This window comes from Lagopus leucura, unplaced genomic scaffold, assembly GCF_019238085.1.
Source record: "Lagopus leucura isolate 7727_CA_CO unplaced genomic scaffold, USGS_WTPT01 Super-Scaffold_100004, whole genome shotgun sequence".
Lineage (NCBI taxonomy): Eukaryota > Metazoa > Chordata > Aves > Galliformes > Phasianidae > Lagopus > Lagopus leucura.
This window is the reverse complement of record NW_024962264.1, coordinates 28,790,935-28,816,880: the sequence shown is the minus strand read 5'-3', so window position 1 is coordinate 28,816,880 and position 25,946 is coordinate 28,790,935. Positions and strand designations below refer to the sequence as shown.

At 39.7% G+C, this 25,946-nt stretch overlaps 1 protein-coding gene across 3 annotated transcripts in view; it reads left to right on the top strand.

Annotated features, from left to right (window-relative positions):
* TECRL (trans-2,3-enoyl-CoA reductase like) overlaps nucleotides 1-25,709 on the top strand; it is a 52,680-nt gene extending 26,971 nt beyond the window's left edge. Inside the window, exons 3-12 of one of the 3 annotated variants that reach the window (XM_042870559.1) lie at nucleotides 1,956-2,000; nucleotides 2,553-2,641; nucleotides 11,961-12,076; nucleotides 14,621-14,726; nucleotides 16,415-16,487; nucleotides 17,794-17,837; nucleotides 21,764-21,821; nucleotides 23,046-23,131; nucleotides 23,555-23,600; nucleotides 24,546-25,709. In XM_042870559.1, coding sequence (XP_042726493.1) covers nucleotides 1,956-2,000; nucleotides 2,553-2,641; nucleotides 11,961-12,076; nucleotides 14,621-14,726; nucleotides 16,415-16,487; nucleotides 17,794-17,837; nucleotides 21,764-21,821; nucleotides 23,046-23,131; nucleotides 23,555-23,600; nucleotides 24,546-24,673 — 791 coding nt within the window. In that variant the 3' untranslated portion in view covers nucleotides 24,674-25,709. Of the gene's footprint in view, nucleotides 1-1,955; nucleotides 2,001-2,552; nucleotides 2,657-11,960; nucleotides 12,077-14,620; nucleotides 14,727-16,414; nucleotides 16,488-17,793; nucleotides 17,838-21,763; nucleotides 21,822-23,045; nucleotides 23,132-23,554; nucleotides 23,601-24,545 lie in introns of all 3 variants that reach the window. The other 2 variants (XM_042870558.1, XM_042870560.1) reach the window with 2 other exon arrangements.
* Nucleotides 25,710-25,946: the final 237 nt, after the last annotated feature.

The window sequence follows — 25,946 nt, the reverse complement described above, 5'->3', positions numbered from 1 at the left end:
ATGGGGCCCTGGGCAGCCTGATCCCCCCACAGTAGCAGGCTGGAAATGGGGGTCCCATCCAAACCAAGCCATTCTGTGATTCTACAAAAGTTTTAATAAGAATAAAATAGGAAGTACACACTACTAAAAGTAAATTCCCTGGAAAAAAAAAAAGAAACCTTCCAGCTCCTGGAAGCAAGAGGATTTTTGCCAGATGTGGAAACTCAGAGAGGCTGTCAAGCATTGCACAGCTGCAGCTATGTCTTCGTCTTTAATGAATGCTTAGTTACTCTGTCTGGAGTACAGGCACTTACGAACTCCTGCTGATGGTAGGTGAAGCTAATCTACCAGCTCCTGCTGGCTCCAGGTATTGGAGGGAGCCATCAAACCCCTGTTCTGACAGGCAGTAGCAAGAATTAATTGGTGTGCTGATTAGACACCTAATTTAGCCACTTCTGACACTGAATTTAGCTTAATCACAATTAATTCCAGTTCTTCCAGCAAAATACACATGGCATTCCATGGATGCCCCAGAAATCTGAGACACAGCAGTATGATAACACAGCACTTCAGACATGCAGCAGCAAAGGCACTCTCCCATCTGACTTGATCTTTGAGTATGTTCAAAAATAACAGTGCACTTGGGCTAAACCACTAGAAATGTGGGATGACATGCTTAAACACAACCTTTGTTTGCCCTTGTGCAGATTATAGGTCATACCTAAAAGCACGTTCTCTCAGGATTAGGTAAATTGTCTTTTATTGAAACATACTGTAGTATGAATTGGGGGGTGCTGAGGGGAAGATTCCAGTTAAACAAAAGTACACTGCCTTTCAGGATCCCAAATAACTATTGATATCTGCTATCCTGCAGCAAATAATATCTTCCTTGACAAGTCAGACCGCTGCTCTTTCTCTATCTTTCTTCTGTTATCTTTAATAGCCATGGTTTGTTTTGGATTTTTGAAAAAAAAATTTGTGCCTTGATGATGTGTCTCACCTCCTGCTATTAGTGCTGGTTACAGTTTAATCTAATACCTGCTCTTGTGTACAAAACTTAGCTCAAGTGCTTTTGAAATGAGAGCGTGCTGGATATGCTCATCTGGTCCAGGCTGCTCCCCTTCCAGTCTGCACAGCTGTAGGCTCTGAGCCTCTTAAAAATAGGTATCACACAGAGTGGAAAAAGTTAACAGTTTGGATAGCCATCATCTTTTCTGCAATCTTTCTCCAGCACTTGCTCTGCACTGAGAAACACAAAAACAGCCACAGATTGGTACCTCTTTGAACAAACAGACTGATTTTCATCCAAAAATCAAAGGCATCTCATAGCAACATCCAACTGTTGCTGTGCATCTGAGAGCAGCCTTTAAACTAGACCATTCAAAAAACTGCTTCTAGAGAACATCCTTAAGTCAATGAGCATCATGGGAATCATGTGTATGTCAGTATGACATACCCAGATACCTCTGCGTTCTGTGTCACAACCTGCCTAATGGTATTACTGACTGAGAATCCGTGGTTAAGAAATAGCATTAGTTGTATATTCCTAGTCAGATCTTATATTCTTAAACCACTCCTGTGGACTGGATGGTACAAAAAGCATCACGCTGGGAGTAGAAGCTAGACTAACTCCATTTAAAATGGATTTTTGGCAAATATTTTAAGAAATACGGTCTTCTTTATACTCCACAGTGGTGCATGCACACTGCATTTTTCATGTGCAAACAGAGGATAGGCCTATCCAGCACTTGACAGGGGAAAACAGATTTCTGCTCAAACTATACGTATGTATTGTGCTGTCATGGTTGACATGTGCATTTCTCTTAGCTCTCTTGTGCTCTCCTTATATAGTTAATACCCAAAGAAGATTTTTTTAACCTCTTATTTGTAGCCATCTGCTAAAAAGTATACTAGCAAGGAGTGAAAATTAGATTACACGCCATGAAAGTAAGAGCCATGCTTTGTGATTTGAACAGGTCCCCAGTGGTACCCTTCCCGTGTTGGCCTGCAACTGGAACGCAGTAAGTATTCACACATGTTAAAGATGCCTAACATATTACTAAGCCTTTGGCAAATTTGCCCAAGAACTTGCATTCATCATGATGATAGTGCCACCTCTTATAAAATATCCTAAAAACACGAATGCTCAGACAAAAACTATCAAAAGTCATCAGTGACCAAGAGGCTGTGTAGCATTGACTTTCCCATTAGTCTTGCAAGACAGAATTAAAAGTAATCTATGAAACTGTGTCTCTCTAATGGTCTAGATAGCATCAAAACAATTCCTGTGCATTGCCACCCGCGTCATGTCAGCCTCATTCTTTTGTTAAAAAGACGGAAGAGAAGCTCTCATAGAAATATTATAAGCTGCTAACCAGGAAAATAAGCACCAAGTCACCAAAATAAAATGGAAAACAAGCTGTGCCTTTTACATTTGAGGCATAGTCAGAGTGCAGCACAAAGAAAAGGGTTCAACTATTTGACCATTAGCAGGGCAACCTATGCATTATGCTAAGCCACTGAACAGATGTGTGCTGTTTGTGCCATTTTCTCTTCCCTTTCTGTCATTCCAGATGGGCCATATTTGAAGGATTCTGTTAACATTCAAAGCCTTGCAGCGTCCTCCATCATTACACTGTATTTTACAGACCTGGGTCAGCAGGTCAGTTGGACCACAGTAAGTATGTCCTTGTAAAAATCAGCATGACACATCTTAATGTACAATGTCTTGCAGAATCAAATTGCTCCAGCTTCCTCAGCCTTTCCTTCCCTACATCAAATAGTGTAATTACCACAGTCTGAATAGAATTAAAATGATATTAAACCAAATTATCAACATGCTAACTGTAACATTCAATTGCAGATTAGAAAGTGGACATACTAATATTGCCCAAGGGAGAAAGAAATCAATTAAAAAAAAAACAAAACATTTTTAGCTTATCTAGGGTTTATATGCCTGTGTAGGACCTGTTGCCAAATACATTCATTTGCTTCAAGGCTCCTGTGGAGGTTATTAAAAAACAAAATACGGATTTCTGGTAATCCTCTTACTAAAGCAGGAGAATTATTGCATGGAACCATCTTATTCTTTGCTTACTCAAAGAACGGTTATGAGAGTAGCAAGGCCAAGGATCTCAGGCAGAATATGCTCAGTAGTGTTACGACTTTAAGTGGTTTGCAGATGATAGCTCCTTTTTCCTCTTACTATGGTTTAATAAGTATTACTGCAAGTCACTTACAAGAAATGGACATGCTCCTTATCAGTTAACGCTTAAGGTGGATGTCACTGCTAGAATAGCTCCTGACTTTGAGAAGAGCGAGCTTCTGAATCAGCGCTGTGATATCACATATCTATCTGTCCTGCTGAAGGTCACACATTTCTCACTCACCAGGTTAGCACATTGCTTCCAGTGATGCAATCTCTGAGGTTTTCACCCCCAAGAATAAGAACATGACTGCATTTATCTTTCCCAGCTTGAAGAGAGGACTGAAATCCCCAAGTGGTGACAATCAGTTTATGAAGTGGAATTGGAGTAGATTATACTCTGAGACCTCTACTCATTTTTAGTAGAGATATGTGCGTTTACCAAGGCTGAGGCTTCGTCCCACTGATTTCCATGGGCCATACTGATTAATGCTAGCTGAGATTCTGTATCCCCCTAAACCATCCCATCTCTGCTATAGCCTTTTGAAGTACACCTCATGGAAAAACAACTATGCAATTTCCTTGCAGAGCAAGAAGTGTGAGTACTGTGGTCTCTCTACTCTACTCTACTAGTAGTGAGTAGTGTGAGTAGTGAGACTAAGAAATCTGCACAAACCTTATTTATTCTCTCCTTTCCTGATGGTTTATGTAGCAGTAGACTGTAACATAACTACAGCTTAATAGTGCATTATAAATAGAGCAGTTATGACTACGCACTGATACTGCAGGCAGTGGCATTTTTTTAATTATTTGATCTGCATGTGCAAAAAGTTGACTGGGGCTTTTTGAATACTCATCTTACTCTGTTCTGTTCTGCATTTTAAATTGTGCTCATTCATCAGGAGATATCTTCTTCCTAGCCACGTCATTTAGTTTAAATAGCAGAGAGATTTTATATTATAGGTAGTTTACAGCAATGGAGAAAGAGTTCATAAAAGACTGTATTTTAACAGTAGCAATTAAGAATGTATTTGTACACAGGATGTAGAGTTTTACTGCTATTATTACTACGCTCAGAGCTCCCATTCGAACCCCCTTGCTGTTCCATCAGATTTATGCACACAGGGACAGGTTTGATTTAAAAGGCTGACATTTAAATAAACAAGGCATAGAATAAAAATACTTCTTCCTCATCAGCAAAAGGATAGCTGAAGTACAAAGGGCCACATTCAGGTCCACAGTTTAAAAATAGACACAGAAACATACAGAGATGTGCTGCTGCTCCAAGGGACGATGCCTCAGGCATGGATCTGGCTATGGGAAAACTAAGCACAGTGATGGATCTTCTGGGGCTTCTCATCTCGCTGGGGATCACACATGGAGTGATCGCTTGAGAATCAAGAATACCAAGTCCCTAAGTCATATAATCAGGGAATGGTTTGGGTTGGAAGGGACCTCAAAGATCATCTGTTTTCAACCGCTGTGCTATTGACAGGGCTGCCCCCCACCAGCTCAGGCTGCCCAGGGCCCCATCCAATCCAGCCTCAAACACCGCTAAGGATGGAGCATCCATAATCTCTCTGGGCAGCCTGTGCCAGAGCCTCAGCACTCCCTCAATAAAAAACTCCCCCTGACGTGCTTTCTTGTTTGTAAGACAAACATGAGCTGAAGCACACAGTTCTCTTCCGTACGTTATCAATTCCCTTATTCCACGTGTTGGGCATACCTGAGATGTGCAATCTGATGCTGCAGAAACACAAACGAGAACTGAGCTCACAGAACTCTTCTGTATGTCTCCTGCAGAGACTGTACTCCCACATGTGCTGGAAATTCCCACCACTGGAGTAATGGGCTTTTGTTTTTAATCTGTCCTATTTGGGGTCTAAGCATGTTTGACAAAGACCTCTTTTTCTATATTGCAATGCAGCATGTGTGTACAGTAAACAAATGCACGCTTGGAAAGAGCATTATAGTGAGATGGAAAAGGAACAAACAGAAGGCATGCTCACCTGCATTCAAAGATTTAGGCTTATGATGAAAAGCTCCACAAAGAAGGAATCTCCAGAAGAAACCTTTCCCTAGTGGCAGTCAGCCCTTAAATGGGATCTAGGAGGGGTGGAGTCAGGTTCTACCCCTTCTGGTCACACAGCTGTTCACCAGTGCTCCCATGGCTGACCCAGTCCTTGCCTCAGGTGATCAAACAGTGGTTCAGGCCATGACTAGACAGTTCCCATACAATGTGACTTCTGGAAACATTATTGACATTTTACTGCTAGAAATGCATGCTACTGCCTTTGTCAAAAGGGAAAAAAAAGCCATTCTTCCTGCTGAAACTAAGGCTCGTGCTAAAACTTTCCTTATTTGAGCAGCAATTGCAGTTTCTGATTTATCAGCTTCTGTTTTTCAGTTGCTGCCTGGGCAGGCTACCAGAAGGATTGAAATAGAACTGAGAAAACAGTACAGAACTGTGAAAAATATATTTTACCTCCAAGTCTGTGAATTTTGTAAGAAAGATTAACCCTGAAACACAGTACTTCAGTAAATATTTTTTGTAACTGAGTTAAAATTAAGGATTGCTTAAATACTTTGACTCCTGGGAGCCTTAAAATACTGAGGCTGGCAGCAGAACTGCTCCATTTGCTTAGACTGTAGCTCAGTTTGTACATATTTTTCCTCTATGTTTGCACAGCACCCTTCTTGTGTACATACTATAAACCCTCCTTATATGATTGATTCCATACAGCTCTGTGGTGCACACAAATAATCAAGAAAAAAAAATTATTCTGAGTTACTACTTCAATAAACTTCTGTTTGTGTAAACCATAATGATGCTATGATGGTTGGACTCAATGACTTTAGTGGTCTTCTACAACTGCAATGATTCTATGATAAAGCTGGCTGAAAAAAAGAAGGAACCGTATTTAGGAGGTTTAGGATTATATATACATAAATATGTATATATATAATAAATTATATATTTTATATATATATATTTTTTCCTGGAATAATTTCAATAATTTTTTCAGTGAAAAAAGAATCTCAACTTGGAAATGTAGAAACTAACACCTAAGCCTGAGAGGTCTGGGGAAATTGGAGGAGTGGAAGGTCTGGGACTCCCAGCAAACATGTGGATCAGTGGAAAGAAGATAAATGAAAGAAAACTTTAAAGATCATTGCTTAGGGAAGAATCTGAGCTCAAGGTAGGAGAATCAGCTGAGGCTGTACAGGATGTGTAGATGGAGAACGTATTTCTCACCAGACACTTAATAGACCTTGCATATCTTGTGGCCAGTTCAAATACAATTGTGGGACAGGATCCTCCCATCTGAGTAACCCTTCCATGGAACTGTGAGTGCCAAAGAAACAGAACAAGTGGGTCCATGCAAATCTGTTGGCAGCTTTAGAATGGCTACAACACAGATCGCCAAAGAGAAAGAACTTCCCAAACCTTTTCTGATTGCTTAACCTCTTGGATCCATAGAGAATTTAATCATAGAAAATCTTCAGGAAAAAAAAAAGTCACTATTTCCTCTACAGCTATGTTTCCTACCATAATTATTTGTAATACAAATACGGTACAGCTAGCAGTGTGTGCCTGGCAGAACTTTCTGCTTGAACGCAAGATGCCATGCACAGTGAGCATTGCTCTACCTTGGTACAGCTGGCCAAGTCTTGAGCTGTTTGGAGTCAAATTCTGGGAACTTGCACAACACTGTAACTTTTCACAAAGGCAAACTGCCCACACAAGATTGTTTTTATTTTTCATTTAATTAAGTCTAATAGCTTTTAACCTGCAGGGTTATCGAGAGAGAACAGCTTGCATTTGCATTTCTTGCCTTTTATTATGTATTTTCTTTGTACTTTCTTTTCCTTGGGCTATATATATTTGTGGCTTTATGTTACTGCCCATTGGCAGCATGAAATGAACTGATAAGGGAAAAGGAGACCTTAGCTGAGATGGTGCAACTGGTCGATTGGGATTGCTCAGATGCTGTTTCTAATAAGGCAAACAGTACTGCAATTCTGTCTCCTGGTCTGGGCAACAAATGCCACCAGCTTGTGAAGAACCATGCCAGGACATCCGTTCTTCAGCCACCAAAGGGAGTTGAGAGCTATCAGGAAAACTAATTGTAAGAGAGGCGAATGCTTTAGTTGAGCAAAGCATAGGCTGCATAACCCATGGTTAGGTGTTTATACTAATACCCTTGAGTTTTTACTGCTTAAAGTGCAAAGAGAAGGTAGAGGGAATTCGTTAAACATAAAAAGAGCAAGCTGTTTTTTTTTTTTTTTGCAGTTATACACAGCTTGATGCTTACGTCAGTTCTGCTGCTAAAGCAGCCAAGCACGACTCCGTGTGTAAGTGTAGTCCCTGTCCTGTGTGTAATCAGAGAAACAAGGGACATCTGCAATTTGTCAGTCTTTATGCAAAATTGTGAAAAGCTTTAGTCCCTCTAAAATGTGCTAAGTCTGTTACAGTTATTTTGTATGGAGAAGTTTTGTCCTGCACTGTGGGTAGGGTGAGCACAAAGAGGAGTGACCCATGGTTTGGGAGGGTGAGGTTCTTTGCCCACCTTGTGTGATGACTTGCCTGAATTTCTCTGTATCTCACATTCCATCTCTGTGCCAAGAAAATAACAGTATTTCCCTCTTTTACAAAGCACTTTGAGGCTTCTGGATGAAAAGAGCTGTGGAAGAGCTAGTTGAGGTTATTAGTGACAGCAAGGTGTTTAAAAGCACCATTTCATTCAGATGTCTACATAGCAGATGATGAATACAAATTTTAGGGCAGATTTTAGCGCAGACTGCTCAGACTTGGGAGAAAAGATGGGAGGAAGCAGTGATTTCCTCAGCCTTTTACCTCAGAGAAAGCACAGGCTCAGGTAGCAGAGCCATCTATCACTGTTTATTCTCCAGCTCCCGAGTCAGGTGCAATTTGCCTATAAAACCCTACAAATCCATTCCTATTCTCTGGTATTTGCAATAAATATTGCAATGCAGCCTTAAATACTGAGTCACTGTGAAATCTGCCCAGACGAGGGAAGCTTTAGGTGTCTCTGTGTTCACTGTTCAAGTTTTGTAGAATGGATCAGCCCTTCCATGAAAACTGGACCAAAAAATCACTGAATACTGAAGATGCCTTTAAGGATTTTACTACCTGATTTTACTACTGCTGAGGATTTTTGCAGATGTGAAAATACAACAAATTTTAAAAGGCAAAGATTTAAAGATGAAGTTAAAATGATGCCATTATCATCCCCAGGTAACTATATGACCTTTAATGAGATACCACAGCATGCAAAGTAGAAATAATGAAGTTTCTTAATGATTATTAGCTCAAGAATACATAATGCTGAAATTGTACGAGTCTAAGGGAGTTAGATGCTAAGTTTAATGTGATTTGGGAACTTAGGGATTTTGGACTGCCTGGTTCTCTCTGGTTTCTCAGAAATCCCAGCTGCCTTCTGTACACATGCACAAAGCAGCATGTACTGTGTAGTACCAGCAGATCTTCCTCCTTATGCACACATAACGTCTCAGTCTGACCCAGTCTCAAACCTGTGACCAATGCCTTTGTCTCACACCTATTGAGAAACTAGGCTCCATCTGTTTGATAATTTATGTCCTGCAGCTGTTTTTCCATCCAAGTTGCCCGGGACATGCTTAAGCTTTTTCATCTACCTCTTGCTGTGCTGAGAGCTTCATGCAGTGGCCCAGAGTCCTTGTCATGCTTCAGGGATTGCCCTCACACCACAGACATCACTTCCCCTGCTTGAAACAAGCTGCCATGTTGGCAGGGGACAAGAAACTATCACCACCAGCACCAATAAACTGGGAAACTGCCCCCACATGATATGGAGCAAATTATGGGAATGGAACAGCATGGCAAAGGTTGTATGGCCTTTTCTCATATCCACTCTGCAGCTTGTCATACATGAGATAATGTAAGACTATGCCAAAAGGCAACATGATACAAGCTTGGGTACATTGTGCAGGATTACAGAAAGGGCAAGTCATAAACATTACAGAAAGGAATTAGCTGATGCCTTCATCTGAAGATTGCTAATCCATGGGCTGTTTGTTTGTAAAGGTTCTCCTGCACATTATTCAGGCTTTTTCCACTCCATTCCCTCTATTTATAGTTTCCGTTTGTTCTTTCCTGCCTTTTCCCAAACCGTACACAATATGCTATTAACTCACATCAGAAATCCTTCCACCTCCTGCAGTCATCCTGTTGGGACAGTATCAGGCATTATGCCAGCTGTGCCCACCAGCCAGGAAATTCACCTCTCATTCCCTCTGCACTACAAAGAACAAAACCCTTTAAACAACTCCTTTTACCTCTACCGTATTCATCTCTCCCTCCATATACCCTCTGCCTCATGAAGTGTGGGATTATAACCCCTGACCTGGTTGTTACTTAGTTTAGCAAGGTATTGGGCACGATAACCTGGACAAAGGATTAAAAAAGAGATGGACTTTTGGAAACTCTAGGGAAGGAGGTACCATTCTGCTCAGGCAGAATGATATCTATCACTGTTTGGCAATTATTTTCCCAATTATTTTTCCCATCATCTCTTCAGTGATGGAAATGGAGACGAGCAGATTGGAGACTTCTCTATTAGCCTACCTGTGAGAGGTAACTGCAGGACATAATGCCAGACACTTGAAAAGATAGGAGGAAGATAAGAGAAATGGACAACATGCGTGATATGAAATAAGAAACATAGAGCGTACAAATGTGGGGGAAAAAAAGGGGACAGTTTCTTCAGGGAGTTAATGATGAATTGAATTCTTCTGAGCTATGAACATTGTAATAGAGATATAGCACTCCTTCAGAAAAAGACCTTTGTGTTTATTATGGACCACCACGTCTAGCTGCACCCGAAATAATCTAGGCAGGCCCATAGGATGGTAAAGAAAAAGTAATTTTCTTTTGAATATTGGCTGTTTCAGCATTTCTGCAGAAGATAAATATTCACTGAAGATCAATAGTAAAAGGATGGTGCTTGTCTTTGACTGTCAGTGGTTAGAACTGATTGCATTTTGGTGTTAATTTAAGACTACTTTCCCTTCCACTTGCTTGAACTTGTGGTATTGGTAGCAGAGTTTCTCTGGAACTCACTTTTCAATTTTGGTGAATTTAAAATCAGTGGGACAGAGAAGGAGAGCAGAAGATGCAGTGTGGGAGATGGAGCAACAGGAAACAGAGTGGAACTCATCCAACGTGTCAAAAGAAAAGTGGAACCTCATCTTCTAAAAAGTGAATGCTACTAATCTCAACTGTATTCCAGCAATATGATGCAGTCATGATGAAGACAAATACAGCCCTGCTGGCCAGACTTTGATTGCAAATCTCACAGCTGATCCTAGACCACATGTCTGCACCTGGGCGATTAATGTGTTGGATCCATCAATGCCTATATTTTGGGTATTAGGTTTTAACAGCAGAGGCAGATTTCTACAGTATTTGTAGAATGTCTTGTGTAGTGAGTCCCCAAATTGTTGGGAATAGACCAGTGCAACTGTTAATAAGACAGAAATCCAATAATCCTGTGGCTGTGGTGTGTTCTGCAATAATCTGGGCTCTCATTCTAGCCTTGATGAAATGTTTCCATGCACACAGGCAAACATGCATTACTGCTCTTGGGATTATGCAGTCTAAATGTAGCACAGAAGTCACGGTATCTGTGGAAAAAAGAATTTGACATTTCTCCTCTAGAGAACGTTCAACTCTCTTACTTTTGGAGACAGTCCAGCTATTAAAGGCCAACATTTCCAAAGCTTCCCCCTGTAGTAGGGGAAAATAAAACAATGCTGGGGATCCCAAAGCAACAAAATCTACTTGCAGAATGTTTCAGATGAGAACATTTTCTTTCAAATCTCTTAAGAAGAGAGATAAGAGAAACAGGGCACTGAGGGTCAGAGTGCCTGCCAAATTCTATTTTTGATGTTAGTCTAAATTCAGTGTTGCTCCCTTAAGCCATGGGTATTTACCTGTTACAGTTCTACAGCAGCACAAGTAGCTCCCCTAGCCTGTTAGTTAAACATCTTTACCCCTTAAGCAATACTAAGCACTTGAGTTATGATTTGTCACTTTCTGGCCCTCATTTTGTAATCATTTTTACAAAGGTATTTTACTTAATTACTTAAAGGCATTTTGTAATCCATGCAGGTTGCTTCTGTGGATGCCTGCACAGGGGAGCTTTTCTTCATCACTGAACAGAGGTTCCAAGCACCATACATCAGACAGATTGGCCCCACTCTTCCACCCACCACCAAATATTGAGCCATGATCTCTCACTTCCAGAGGACTCTGCAAGCAACCAAAGTTCAGAGCTACATTTCCTTCTCTCATACACTGTTGGCTTTAGACTGGTGTATCATTTAACCACAACAAAAAAAAAAACAACCCAAAAAACTCAAAAAAAACAAAAAACAACAACAAAAAAAACAAACAACAAAAAACCACCAGCAAAACACAACTTACCTTCAGTTTCAGAGCCTTCATTTGCAGTGGTATTTACATTCAAAATAGGCATTTGATGGCACAGCCGAAAGTATAAAGATAATGGTGATTTTCACCATCTTCCACAAAATCTTTGTGACTGGGTTCATGTTCTGCACAGAAATCTCACTCATTTGCTAGATGGATTTTACTCCTTTGCTAAAGAGACAGGAAAAAAAAAAACAACTAGATGTTGTTTATGTCCTCAAAATGAAGCTGAAATAACATTTGAAGGATGAATGGGTGTTGTGGACAGGGTCTTTCTTTTTCTCATGTCTTTATTGGTGAAATTTCCCACTCTGATCCAGCTCTTTTATTTTTCATTCCTAGTTTTTTCTAACAGAATACACCGGGCCTCTACTAATATACCTGCTTTTTTACATTCGTCTCTCAACTATTTATGATCGAGTGGAAACTACGAAGAACTTCCGCCACCCAGTGGTGCAGTAAGTGACACTCATGTGAATCATGTCCTGGGGACAGAGAGCTGGAGGGGTGGATGGTGGCTGGCTATCTAGGACAGGGTGGGAGGCAGCACTCCTCAGCTAGACTGGTTCCAGAGTAGTATTCAGAATTGCAGATCGTTCTCATCAAGCCTGACTAAAAATAGGGTTACAGTTGCAATTGTCACTGCATCTGCTTGCAATGGGAGATGTAGTATTTGCCCCTAATTGTTTGCACTCTAGATGCACAGCCTGAACAGGAGGTTAAATAATAATCACAGGGTAGTAGACCCAATGCCACACTTGACAGAGAGGAGAAGATAAGACTTCAGGTGTTCCACCTCTCAGTCTTTTCCCAGTGCCTTCCTACTTGAAGCTGTGTAGTGTCAGCATAGAGCACAGCTCTCACCCAGGTAAGAATAAGGAGTTCGAAGAGGTTTGCTTGCCAATAGCCAGGTCATGAAGAACTGAGAAACTAAAGAGAAGCACCACAGGAATTCAGAACCATTAATCTGTTTTTTGAAACTAAGCTCTTCAAAGCATAGTTGTTCTTCAGGGTCACACAGTACGTCTGTGAGTTCTGAGAGTTTTAAGAAATAAAACATTCAAGTGACAAACACAAGTAAGAGCTCAGCCAGTATTACAGAAGCGTGAAAACTGCATACTGTATCCAGCTGTACAGAAAAAAAAAAAAAAGAAAAGAAATACAGAAACAGAAATCTGGCACCTTTGCTTCTCTCCATCACTGCAATGCTAAAGAAAAATGAAACAGCTCAGGTATGATACAGTAGTTGCTGGCCACAAGGAAATGGGTTGATGGTTGGACTAGATCATCTAGTGGTCTTTCCAATCTTTATGATTCTATGATTCTATTCTACCAAATGTGACCTGGTTAATCTGCTAGAATCGAAAAGAAATGAAGAGATGACAGTCAACCAATACAACCTTTGAGGATCTCAGACAGTTCCAAGAATTTTGTAGGACTCTAGAAGAGATCTGCTTGATGAGGGAGATCAAGAACTGCTACAGCTGAGAAAGTGGCAAGCAGTAAATCATGGTAGCTGCCAAGAAGGCTCCAGTGGGAACTCTCACACTAAGGAGTGCAGTTGAGTTTGATTCTCCTCATTCTGGGAGCATTAGTGGGAGGGAGGGTGGAAGGTGGTCAAGGAAAACCAAGAGCACTGGAAGAGAAGGGGCATACAGGAAGCCTGAAGAAATAGTGCAGCTTTCCTCTAGTGTTCTTTTTCCATACTGTAATTGCAGGATTGAGGGAGCTGATATACAGCAGAGAAACACACTTGGGTGATGCTGCCATTCAGAGATGGAGAAACAGAGGTTTGGAGAGAAGTTAAGGAACTTAGTGGAGCTGGGAATGAGAATGCAGAATAGCTGAATTCCAAACCAAAGCCTTCCTTCTTTTGCTCATTTACTTAGAAAAGAGCGTTTTCAGTAGCTCAGAACAGACAAATAATTCAACCTTCTTTTAAGTGGGCAGGAGGTATTCAGAATCCTTAAAGTGACTGCTCCTCAATGGGTGCACATTTGAGGTCCACATCTTAAGCCAAATTAATTTTAAAATTCCCAACAAAGCTGAAAGCTTGCTCTGGTCTTTGGTTAAGTAGATAATAGTTTGAAATTTTCTTAGCTCAAATCTCTCTGGTTTAATTACTTTGAAATTGTTTAATCTTTGACTTTGGATACCATACAAGATGCATAATAAAAGTATTTGGGATTTCACATGCAGAAAACCACTTTTCATTTATGTTTTATAATTGGTTTGCACTGAGACAGGCTCTGGTAGTACGGTAAATGTAACTAAGATAAAATACCACAAGAAATCACTCTTGACATTTGTTTTTGAAACTCAATCTCTAAGAGCTTCAACTCATTCTCTGAAGCAAATCAGCAGCACCTGATATTGCTTCATAATCTTCCTCAAAAGAGAATCAGTATAATAATTTCTACAACGATTACTTCAGTTCTTTGTAATAGGGAACAAAAAAGTCATCAGAATGGATTAACTTTGCAACAAAATCTCATTTTGTGTCCATAAGGAAATGAAATACAAACTACCGCCATGCAACTACTCAAGTTGGCAAAGGACAAGGAAACCATTCAGAAGCTATTCAGAATGTTTTTAAATGTCAGACACATCCTGCAGGATCATTAAGGTAGCCTTAAAACATGGGAGACTTCTTTTGGAAAAGCATGGCAGATGTCTGCTTGTATACACAGCTGTCCTGCTTTAATGTCCTGTCAGGGCGATGCATCACATTGAGAGCTTGAGGAGCTCTTTTTAATTCAAGGCTAGTAAAAAGAAGCTGTTCCGTGCAAAATGAAGGCAACTTTGTATAGCTCTGAAAAATTATTCCATTAATCTCTGATTCCAGATGCTTCAATTAAGACAAAATCTTAAATCTCACGATTTCACTGCTTAAGAATATCAGTCCTTAACGCTTTTTGTTTCATTAAACTGTGAAATAATAAAAATCAATCTTTCATTTACCTTCATTTCCTTTATTTCTTCTTTTTTTTTTTTTCTTCCAGCTTGGCTTGCTTCTGCCATTGTTTGCACTACATCAGACATCTTCTGGAAACGTTATTTGTTCACAAGTTTTCTGGAGGGCACACTCCTCTGAAAAATATGATAAAGGTGACTGTGAATCTCATTCTGTGTAAGAGAGAATATCCTCACATTGAGGCAACCTTGGAAGAAGATAGGAAAATAAAAAATAATTTATTTTCTAGCTCAATAAATAATGATTAGTCAAAATATAAATATAGAAAAAAATCTCAGGGCCATGTCCCCAGGAACATGAACTGAAATCAATGTCCATTTTAGCTACTGCATGACAATGTCCACTTTGATTCATCCACCCAAGGGGCTGGTTGTCACGTCAGGATATTTTTCAGATTGAATGCTATTTTATTATGAGATACAGTGCTGCAACAATGAGCAATGCTGACAGTATCTCACTCCACTTCCTTGGTGCAATATAAATACAGAGTAAGAGACAGCCTTTGCATTAGGAAGTTAAAATGAAGTTACAAATAAATTATAAATATATCCCTTATTCTATAGATGGAAGCCCCAGGAGAGAAGATATCAAGCTGCCTAAAGTCTTCTGTCTCCTGAACTGCAGCCATGTGTCATTATCTCATAGGCTCTCCTTCCTTTTATTTCACTTATTCAAAACTCATTTTACATCACCCCACTTCTGCATGCTGAAAGAGCCTTCCTTGAAAAGTTCTGCAACACATACAGCATTTCAGTGAATGATATAAACATATGGCCAGGAAAGGCAACTTAACTCAGAAAGATGCTAATAAGATTCCAAACCATGGATGCTGTGGTGCAATACAAAAAAAACCCACAATATAAAGAGGAATATAAGCTAGAGCACCTACATGGCTTTGGAGCCAGTGCTGCTTCTAAAGAGATTCATGCATGTGGGAATTGAAGACCTACAGTAACTTATTCCCACATGTCTGTGATTAACATACTTTCTATGAAAGGCATAGAAAAATTAAAAAGAGAAAGCCTGTCCTGCATCCCTTTGGGATGGAGCTGTAGCCAGTCCCAGCTCACTGCTCTCCCTGAGATGGTACAGAGTGTGAACACACAGAAGAGCTTTATTTAGTCTCCATGGTTGTCTCGGTGGGCTGGTGAGTTTGGACTTCTCCCTTGTAGAAAGGATTGGAGCAGTGATCCTTAAAAATGACAAAAACACAATCAGATTGTCTCTGCTGGGGCCTTCCCAAGCCTTTGGTCACCAGCCAAAGTTGGGGTGCTGCTTTTTCACAAGTTGATGTTGCAGAGCCTAATCCATGCTGGTAAATGACGTGTAGCTTAAAGGCACTGCATGCCCTTTTTCAGCAGGGTTAAAATTGGCTTATTTGATTTTGCTCTTTATTATCTCAGCTGGTTTAGTGTTCTGTTTGGCTAGATCTATCTTGCCTGGAAACGCTGAGTTTATGGTATTGTCACAGCTCAACTCTTTTAACCAGCCCTAGGCTTTTAATAGTTCTACTCAGAGAAATATGCCCTTCAGTGCAAGAATCAAATAAGGAGAAGAAAACAAATGTCAGTTCCTACAACAGGGATGAAAAACATTCAGCAGGCACTGAAAAATTTGCACAGTGCATCCTTTTTTTATTTTTTATTTTTAGTGGCTTTATAATGTCTTAGAAGATCTATATTCTGTATATTCTCAAGAAGCAGCTGCAAAGCCTTTCAGTAGTCATCTGGGCTTTGCACCTAGTAGCATTTATAGTTTCAGTTCATACTTGCTTATCACCCTTTCTAACAAAAAAAAAAAAAATGTTTTTTGTCCATTCCAGGGCTGTGTCTTTTACTGGGGTTTCACTTCTTGGATTGCATATTACATCAACCATCCCCGATATACGCCACCGTGTATGTATAAGCAGAGCACAAAACTGACCTTGGTTTCTTGGTTTCAAGAAGTTTTTGGTGGGCAACCTCTAATCCTACAAAATCAGTAGATGTTCTGGCCCCCAGATACTTTCAAAATAGAACATAAATTCTATTTTAATTTGCTGTGATTTATTAGAAGATATTTGAATTTGGTGTGTTTTAACAGTAATGCTGCAAACAAGGCTGAAAGTTTCCAAGACTTGTTTTTACCTGCTGGGACCATCAGTTCAGTAGATGCAGCTTGAAGCCTGACACCAGGTTTACATCTTTAACGCCTAATTGCTTGCCACCTCTTTAAAACAACACTCATAGGTAAATATGTTCAATGCTGGATCACCACCTCTTTGGCATGTATTAGTTAAAAAAAAAAAAAAAAGGATTATTTAGGATGCTGGAGATGGTGACCTCTACAGCCATATCCACAGATGGTCATACTGGGGACAGGTAAATAAAGGCAAGGAGGGCTGTGCATTAATCCAGGCTGACAAAGGGCCCGTGAAGAACATCTGTTCAGCAGCTACATGCTCAGCTGCTGCTATTTCTGGGGAGGATTTTTATCATATGCCCTTGACAACATGGAGGAGTTGTGTACCAGCCAGAGAAAAAGGGTCCTCAAAAGTAAAGGCTTGAGCAAACTTGTTCAGTGGAGTGAAGGACATGCACATGTTTTGTGGCCCTCAGCCGTGACCAAAGTTTGTAGGAAAATTGTAATCTTGAACACCCTACAGTACTGCAGTGGTCTGGGGACATCAGAAAAAAAAAAAAAAGGAGATGGCAACTGAAGGGCAGGTAAAAACTGCAAAGGCTAAATATGTATGGCGAGACTGTGAAGCAGATAGCAGATACACAGTAAAGCTGTACAACTACTTACTTACTACTGAGCTTTACTGCTAATGGAGATAGAAGGCTGGGTATGGGAAATCATATGGACAGAACTGCGATGCCCAGCCTGTTTCTTCCACTGACGTTCGCTTTTTTCCTCCCCATACCTTTCCAAGGAATGTAACACTACCAACTGCTTTAACAAAGCAATTGAATGTTGGAAGCTGGCAAATATTAGAAAAAGTTAGGTGTAAATTACCTTGAGATCAGTGGTGAAGAGATTGGCATTTCTGAAGTGACTTTACTATTTGCATTGTCTTCATATTGTGTGATAATATCCACTCTTTATGCAGACTCTGTCAGGAAAGACGTATTTCTGCTCCTCAGCACTAGATTAATTTCACCCATAGCAAATCATGTGCATACTGTAAAATTCAATTTATAATTTCATTCTATTTTCTAGCATTTGGCTACAGACAAGTTTCTCTTGCTGCCCTTGCTTTTCTGGTAAGTACAAAGTAAAACTTTTATAAATTATTCTGCAATAGGAAGAACTCATGGTTTAGCAAAATGAAGTAATGCTGCTATGCATGTCTATTTATACAGGTCCACTTCTGCAGTCCTGTGTCATTTGACTGGAATTAGTTGTATTAAGGATATTAAGGTTTCTGGACCAGCAAGTCTCCTAGTATTATTTGCCTTAATGTAATGCACAGTATGTGAGAGCGATGAGAAATACGTCAGTGTTATTACTGCTCATAATCATGCAAAACACTAATATTTAGACAGATTGGAACTTGAAGGCTCTAAAACAGAAGAAGCTATCCTAAGCAGATTTAGAAGTAGTAATGCATACCCTGAAATATTTACTCATCCCTTCCAGAATGGGTGAAGCCAAGGAGAGTGCAGGAGATGAAAGATTTTTTGGCAGCATTTGTTTTTCAGCAGTTTTAAGCTTGCCTTTGTGTATAATTAGCTATAATCAGATAAACCCCTTTTCAGGTGTGGCGTTTATCTTTTTCAGCAGATCGAAAGGAGATCATAGAACCATTAGGATTGGATAAGGCCACTAACATCATCTAATCCAACTGTCAGCCCACCACCACTGTGCCCACTATGTCCTTCAGATGAGGGTATTTTCTAGTATTTGGGCAGCTTTCCATTTTGGGTAAAAATGCTGGCTGTGAGCATTTGGGTCTCATGAAAACAGAGTGATGCCATGAGCAGTCAGGGTGGCTTTAGAAGACTGATGTCCTTCTTGGAGGTCTTTGTAAGAAATAATTCACCTGGTTCATTTATGAGAAAACTTTTCTAAGGTGCTCGCATTCAACGCAAGTTGAAAGAAACTGCCTCCTGAGAGAATTAAATGCCTGTAAATTAGATGGTGGGGGGGAGGAGTTCAATATGTTCTTCGTGTAAAGATATATAAATAAAATAAAATATAAATAAAATGCACATAGCTTCACCCACAGATCACTCAGAGTGCAGCACCTGCTGAACCTGATGTTTCAATGAACCTATTGTCCTGAGACAGGCTGAGTAAGAAATTCCCACATGTATATTCTCTTCTGTCCTCTACTGGCACTGCAGTTGGAAATAAGCTGAGTATTAACTACCGAGCAAGCATAGGTAACCGAAGCATTCAGCCTCTTTAAAAATCAGCTGCAGATCAATTTACAGAAATAAAACAGCAAGAGGACACAGTAATGCATCTTTGTCCTTCAGGCAAACACTGTTCAGAAATGCATTCAAACAACTCCTTATTAAAATTTGAATGCTCTCCTAAATCAGAACCCTTAAAGATCACAGTTCTGGCAGTACTTATCTGGGGTTTGGCTATGCAAATTTGGGCTTTTCCTGCCCAAATAAGGTATAGCAAAGATGTGCAAGATGCTCTGAGTTTGCACACCCAAACAGCTGGTGCTGTGCAGCTGAGGCAATAATCCCACACCATAGGGCCAGGTGGCTGTGGTGGGCAGCGGTGTTCCCAAAGCCCTAAAGACTATGCCCTTCCCAAGCTCAGGGATTACTTGAAGCCAACCAAACTGACTATTCAGTGCTACCTGTAAAACTAACTTATAACAAAATCTCTGCTCACAAAAAGCCATTCTTTCCTATTGAAACTTCTATGGAAAAGTGTATGCTCAAGCCCAGAGAAGAGCCTAGTTGAGGGCCATTCCCTTCAGATCTGCACCAGCAACTGTCTGTTGTCCGAATTCTTACAGCTCTTTTGAGAAATTCACAGCCATGGAAACACAAACTTTCCCTTTCAGACCTTGTGCTGGCAGATTCCCCAACAGTTTAAAACACCAATATACAAAAGAAAACAATTTGAAGCTGTTTTCACAGGATTCTAATACTTATGAATAAAATGTTTGAAAGATTTATTTTTCCTCTTTTAAGGCCTTTAATGCATGTCTTTAGTACATATCCTGATTTAAGTGCATACAACTGCAGCTGCTGTAAACAACAGTACAGAGTAATTGGAAGAGTGTCAGCAGGCCCTTCTGAAAGATTCTCCTATTTGGAGAAATTACTCAAAGCTGGGATGGTTATCTCACAAGGTTGTAAAGATGGGAAATGGCATGTAGACTTCAACAGTTCAACATTATAAAGACGGCAAGGCTTCTTTCAGCAGTTCTCCATTGCCCCACATTTAACATTTCTGAGACACTAAGGACTAGCTGACATTTACCAATTCTTCTTGATATAGAGCATTACCAGCCACCTTTCTCAACAAGGACATAAGAGCTACTTACGAGCAGAATCCAGCTGTAGAGTCAGATAAGAAAAAAGGAATCCCTACAGAAATGCCCTTTGCTTTTTAAACTTTTATTTGACTATGTAATTAGTAGGTGTTAACTGTAGAGCATGAATCTGTTTTGCTCTATAATAACCAGTGGTAGAACCCAAAAGAATGGCACAGAGATGCTTTGGGAGGGGATTGGGTTGGGTGTAAGGAAAAGATTCTCCTCCAGAGGGCAGTGGGCACGGCACTGAGCTTCCAGAGCTCAAGAAGCATTTGGACAGTGCTCTCACAGGGTCTGATTTTGGGTACTGTGTGGAGCCAGGAGTGGGACATAATGGTCCCTTTGTGTCCTTTCCAACTCAGGATATTCTATGATTCTGTAATGTCAGCATGAATTCTTTAAACTTTGAAACCTTTTTCTTTGAAGTAATTATAAACAAAAGCAATTATGTTCCCAGCATAATCAAAGTACCTAATGCTGTGGATAGAATTATAACTCCTGATACAATACCTTATCTCAGAATTTCCTTTTCTGCCAGTTTAACATTCTATACCTGGTGTTTATGACAGATGATAGCCAGTTAGCTGTAAATGAAAAAAAGTCACAGAAAAGGACTGCAGGATTTGAGCCATGACTACTTATTCATGCAGAATAACAACTTTGCTAACAGAAGAACTGGTTTAAACTTTCCAAACAAAAAACACAGAAATATCTCTGCCAAAGGGGGAAGAATTTTCTTCAGCAATGCTATCTACAATTTTCTTTCTGATAAGGGCACCTTTCGATACAAAATGAAATTACATATTCCTTCCAATTAGTCTTAATTGAAGTTTGCTATGGTTAATGTTGTCAGTATTGGCTTTAAAAATAGCAATCATATTTTTCTTTTTTTCTGAATTAATTTTATGTCTTTAAGACTTACGATATCTCTAGGTTTTAGCATTCATCTTATTTCTTGATTTTTGCTAGTTTTGAAAAGTTTAGAGTGATTAAAAAACCAACTTTGTGACACGGTTTTTTTTTCAGTCTGAGAGGAGAAATCAGTCTTCAAACTCATAACTAGATAAAAATGTCCAGTTCAAGACTGAAATGTAAATCAGCCTTTTGATTTTCTTCATAAAGCAAGGGAAAAAATGAAAAAAAAAAAAAGTGGGAAGAGGGTAGAGCCACTATCCCCTGGCAGGAAAGTGAGTTCATTATGTCTTTACAAAATCAACGGTCCTACTTCTTTGCAGGCTGGGTTAAATCCAAATATTGAAGATGGTATTAATTTCAGAAAAGTATCCTTCAAAATTCTTTAGGTTTCAGGAAGACCTTCTGACATCCCAAAACTGAGGCATGTTGCATGTGCTGGGCATGGTAACTGCATTGGTCCATGGACTGTCACCACTGGAATGCATAGAATGCATTTCCCATGGGGTGGGTGCAGAAGTCCTTCTGGAGTACACATCTTTGTTGGAAGAAGCCCTGAGCAGCCTGATGTTGTGGTTGGCAAACCTGCCCACAATAGAGGGTTGGAGCTGGATGGGCTTTAAGGTCCCTCCAAACCCAGGCCATTCCACGGTTCTATGATTCTATAGTTCTGGAGGCAAAGACTAAGTGTGGAGTGGAGATTCTGGTTATGCTCTGTAACACAGCCATCATTTTTGGCTGAACTGAAAATATGTTTTTAATGTCTTACAGATGTGTGAAGCTGGAAATCACTTTATCAACGTAGCATTAGCTCACCAAAATCATTCAGGTCTGTTTTATATTTGTCTATTAAAGACTGAAGTGTGCTTAACCTATCCATCTTCTACTGATATACAGTAATTTATGTATATACAAGCACAGAATAAAGAAAGATTAAGTAGGTGCCCTGCCATCAGTGCAATGTGTTCAAAATAAATGTGGTGACAAGGAAACATTAGCAACACTGTTGTTGTTCCAAAACTTGTAGCTAATTTGTCTTAGTTAAAAAACCTACAATTTAAATATGTATTTAAGCACGGAATTTCTCTAAAGCATCCTGTTAACTGGCAACAGAGAATTTGATTTGAAATCAGTTTCAGAAGCTTAAAAACTATATTGCTGACTTTCTATAGATACAACCATCTCATGCACAGATACACATACAGATATGTACAAAAAACACGAAAAGAAACCCACATGTGGGCATCTAAGTGTGCATGTGCAGGCTCTTAAACACTGCTACAAGCATGGGTTTTTCATGATCTTTTGTACCTTGAGAATAAAAACCATATATACTGGATATATATACTGCATATACTGGAAAGTAAAATATATTTTCAGATAGTAACAGTGTAATTACTCATAACAGCATTCATTTCAAGAAAATACCTCACCATGGTATAGGTCAACTTCATGCAATCAAGTCTAAAGCAGTTTAAAAGAACCAAAAGCAAAGTATTTTTATTTCATTTTAGCATTCTCAGTGTCTAAAGGCATTAAAAATAGTGCTGTTGCAAGAACTCAAAAGTGAAACACACCAGGTATAAGCATTATTGTTGGTGTAGAGAGCCTTGCTCTTAGTCCTGGAGTTGTTTTCCTGTTCTACTCAAGGATGAAGGATGAGCATGCAAGAGGGGACAAGTTCATGTTCCTGAGTCAGGCTGAATAAGACACAGCCATGTCCTTTATATCCCAGAAGAATGCCCTTAGCCCTCTCCTTCCAGGTACTCCACGTTAAACTACTTGTTTCTCTCTTTCTCTGAATAAAGGTTTTGTCCTTCGGACATGCCAAACCTTTCCTGTAAAAACCAGCACATGGTTCACTAAGCAGTGCTCTCACTGGGAAAAATGCAGCTTTTTCTGTCTCAAATGTTTCACACCATTTTCTGACTATAGCTCTATTTTGGAAATGCCAGCCAAAGTGATGCCTGTCACACAGGCAAATTATTAGAAGGCCATGTTCTCCTCCCTGTAATAAAACCATGTTGTTTTTTTTCTTCCCTCTTTTGTAAAGGAAACAAAGCCTGTTTTCCAAGTCCAACCTACAACCCCTTCACGTGGCTCTTCTTGCTGGTATCCTGTCCCAACTATACTTATGAGGTACATAACTTTCTCCTGCCTATTTGCAAAGGGTGAGCTATTATATTGAATAACACCATGTTTAAGCACATCTGCCATTCTCCATCCATTTCCACGTACACCAATCATTCTGTTCTCTGTGTCAGTCTCCTTGTTCCCACAAATGCTTCTCCAACAGATCTCTTTTCTCATGCCACTATCATGACTTTATATATATTCACCTCCACTCCAGACTCCTCACAGATCAAACAGTTAACCACCCACCCCTTTACCCTCATCAAGCCCACTGGCCATCCCTTTCCAGCCATTTTTCCTCTCGCCTCTGGAGTGCAAGTGTCAGGCTCTTTTTTCAGGGGAAGCTCTTAGGGAAGTGGTCACTTCCAAAAGCTTTCCCTTTTGCTTTATTTAAGCATACAATTAACAATGCCTTTTCCTCTGCAACAGGTTGGGTCTTGGATTAGTTTCACGGTAATGACACAAACCCTGCCAGGTAGGTTTGAAAAAGAACAAAGACAGTTTCAAAGTTATTTTGCAGAGATGATTTCTGTAAATCTAAAACGTGCCCCAAACTTACATCATGTGAAATATTCCCATCAAATCTCCCTCATGGCATGACTGTATGGACCTTCAAAGTGCTCCCCTTAGAAAGCTGTGGGGAGCATGAGCACTACTGAAACACCCCCATCAGCCTCCATTGATCAAAACCTGCTCTCTGCTTTTTATGAAGTACTGTTATTTCTTCAGTTTTCACAGTGAAAAACCTTGAAATTTAATAAAAAAAAAATTGTAATTTCATTTACAGTCAAACCTTTTTAATATAGGGAACACACTTTTCACTTAAACCTGAAATGATACTTCTGATAGGGACAGGAAAACAGAAATACTTAGTAGTTCCAATGAGTAAAGATGCACACAAGTGGCTTACAACATTTCCCCATTTGCTCATATCAAACAACCAGCTCATAAAAACAACCTGATTAGCAGCGTCTGCAAATCTTTCTCAGTATTTTCCTGCATCCTTAGAGACCTAAATACCTATACAAATATGGTCCCTGGGACTGAGCTTTCCAGAACATTCACTATTTAATTCTCTCTCCATTCCAAAATAGAAACCAATAAAAGTTACTCGCAGAAGTAGCCTCACTTTGCTTACAAGTGAAAAAAAAAAGAGGAATTTCAGAAGCAGATTAAATTCTACTCTGACAAAATCCAGATATAATGAAGTTTTGTTTGAAAAGATAAAAATATTTGTGCTGCAGGTCCAGGCATGGAAATGACCTGAAAATATAGGGATGCTGCAAGGCTGCAGGGGCAGAAAGCAGCCAAGTGCAGAAGAAACTGCAGACTGTTTTGTAAACCCTCATATACTCACAGAAGCAAACACTAAAAGAAAACACATGATCTTTTCTTTTTTCTTTTTCTTTTAACTCATTAGTCGGCATTTTTGCTTTCCTGATGGTCATCCAGATGTCTCTCTGGGCCCAAAAGAAACACAAGCTGTACCTGAAGAAATTTTATCCAGAAGTGCGCAGAAAAGCAGCTATGATTCCTATCGTCTTCTGAGCTCTTGGTAAAAGCTGAAGCCTAAGTGTGCACAGTTCAATAGCTAACTCAGAGTAAATGAGCCATTTAATTCACCTACCGAAGTGGGTCTGAGGAAGAACTACTGGATATCTTTTTCAGAAAATTAACAGATCAAAAAGCTTTTAATTAAGTGAAAAAAAAAACCCCAAACCAACAAAAACAAACCAAACCGCTCTTCAATTCTTGGTTCCTGCTAAAAGATATTTAATTAGATTTTCTACATGGAGCTAATTGGGAAAGGATGAGGAATTTTTCTATATTCGATTTTAGGCTAGTATTTAGCTGGTTTAAATGGGCACGGATGCTATTAATATTAATGAAATACATACACCTAATCTGCGTGTGTTCAGCTCCGGTGATTTTAAGGTTTGGTGTTAGGTGTTGACCAGATTCTCAGATTTTTGCATCAGAAGTTGTTTCCCAGCCTCATTTCTATTAAATTGCACAGAAACAGCCTGTTCTGCCTTAACTCCTCTAAAGCATCACAACAAAGAATGGCTGTGATGCTTTGATGGCTCAAACAGTTTAGTTTTACAAACCTTTTCCTTCTTCCTTTTTTTAATTGAATCGAAGAGCAAGTTGTTCAATGCAAATTGGTTTCAAATGATTATTGCAAAGAAGTCTGGTCCTCTTTCATTTTCAGGCAGGCAGATCAGCCCCATAATCTTAGGGGGGGACAGTTTGTGAGGTGCTACGAGAATGACTCAAGGTACAAGAAGCACAGTTAGCCTAGCCCAAATAAGCACCTCCAGGAGCTGTTTACCTCCCTGCATTATTTGATGATCATTCAGCATGTGAGGATGGGAGAGATGGGTGTCAGCTCCTGTAGCAAATGACTGAAGTTCTAAAATCAGGTAAAGAGCAAAGACTAGGTATAAACAAATGATGAAACACTATAGCAGACTGAAAAAAAAAAGCGTGGCTGATACTTTGGGATGTGGTCTTGAATTGCTAAAACTACTCTAAATTGTGTCAAGCTGCTTCATGAATAGCAATAAATCCAACTTTCTGCACATTCATGGATCTTTCTGTGTTACTCTGCCTGCTGGGATTTTCAGGGAAAGTTCTGATCACAGATAACTTATCTTTCTACATTCACCAGTAATCTCAGCCACAAACATCATTCACCTTCTGAACCAAAACCATTGCCCCCACACAAACATTTTCTTGAGAAAATTTGTCTAGACTGCTAAATACCTGGGGAAAAAAAGATTCCTTCTCGAGCTCTAAATATGCTGATATTTCTTGTACT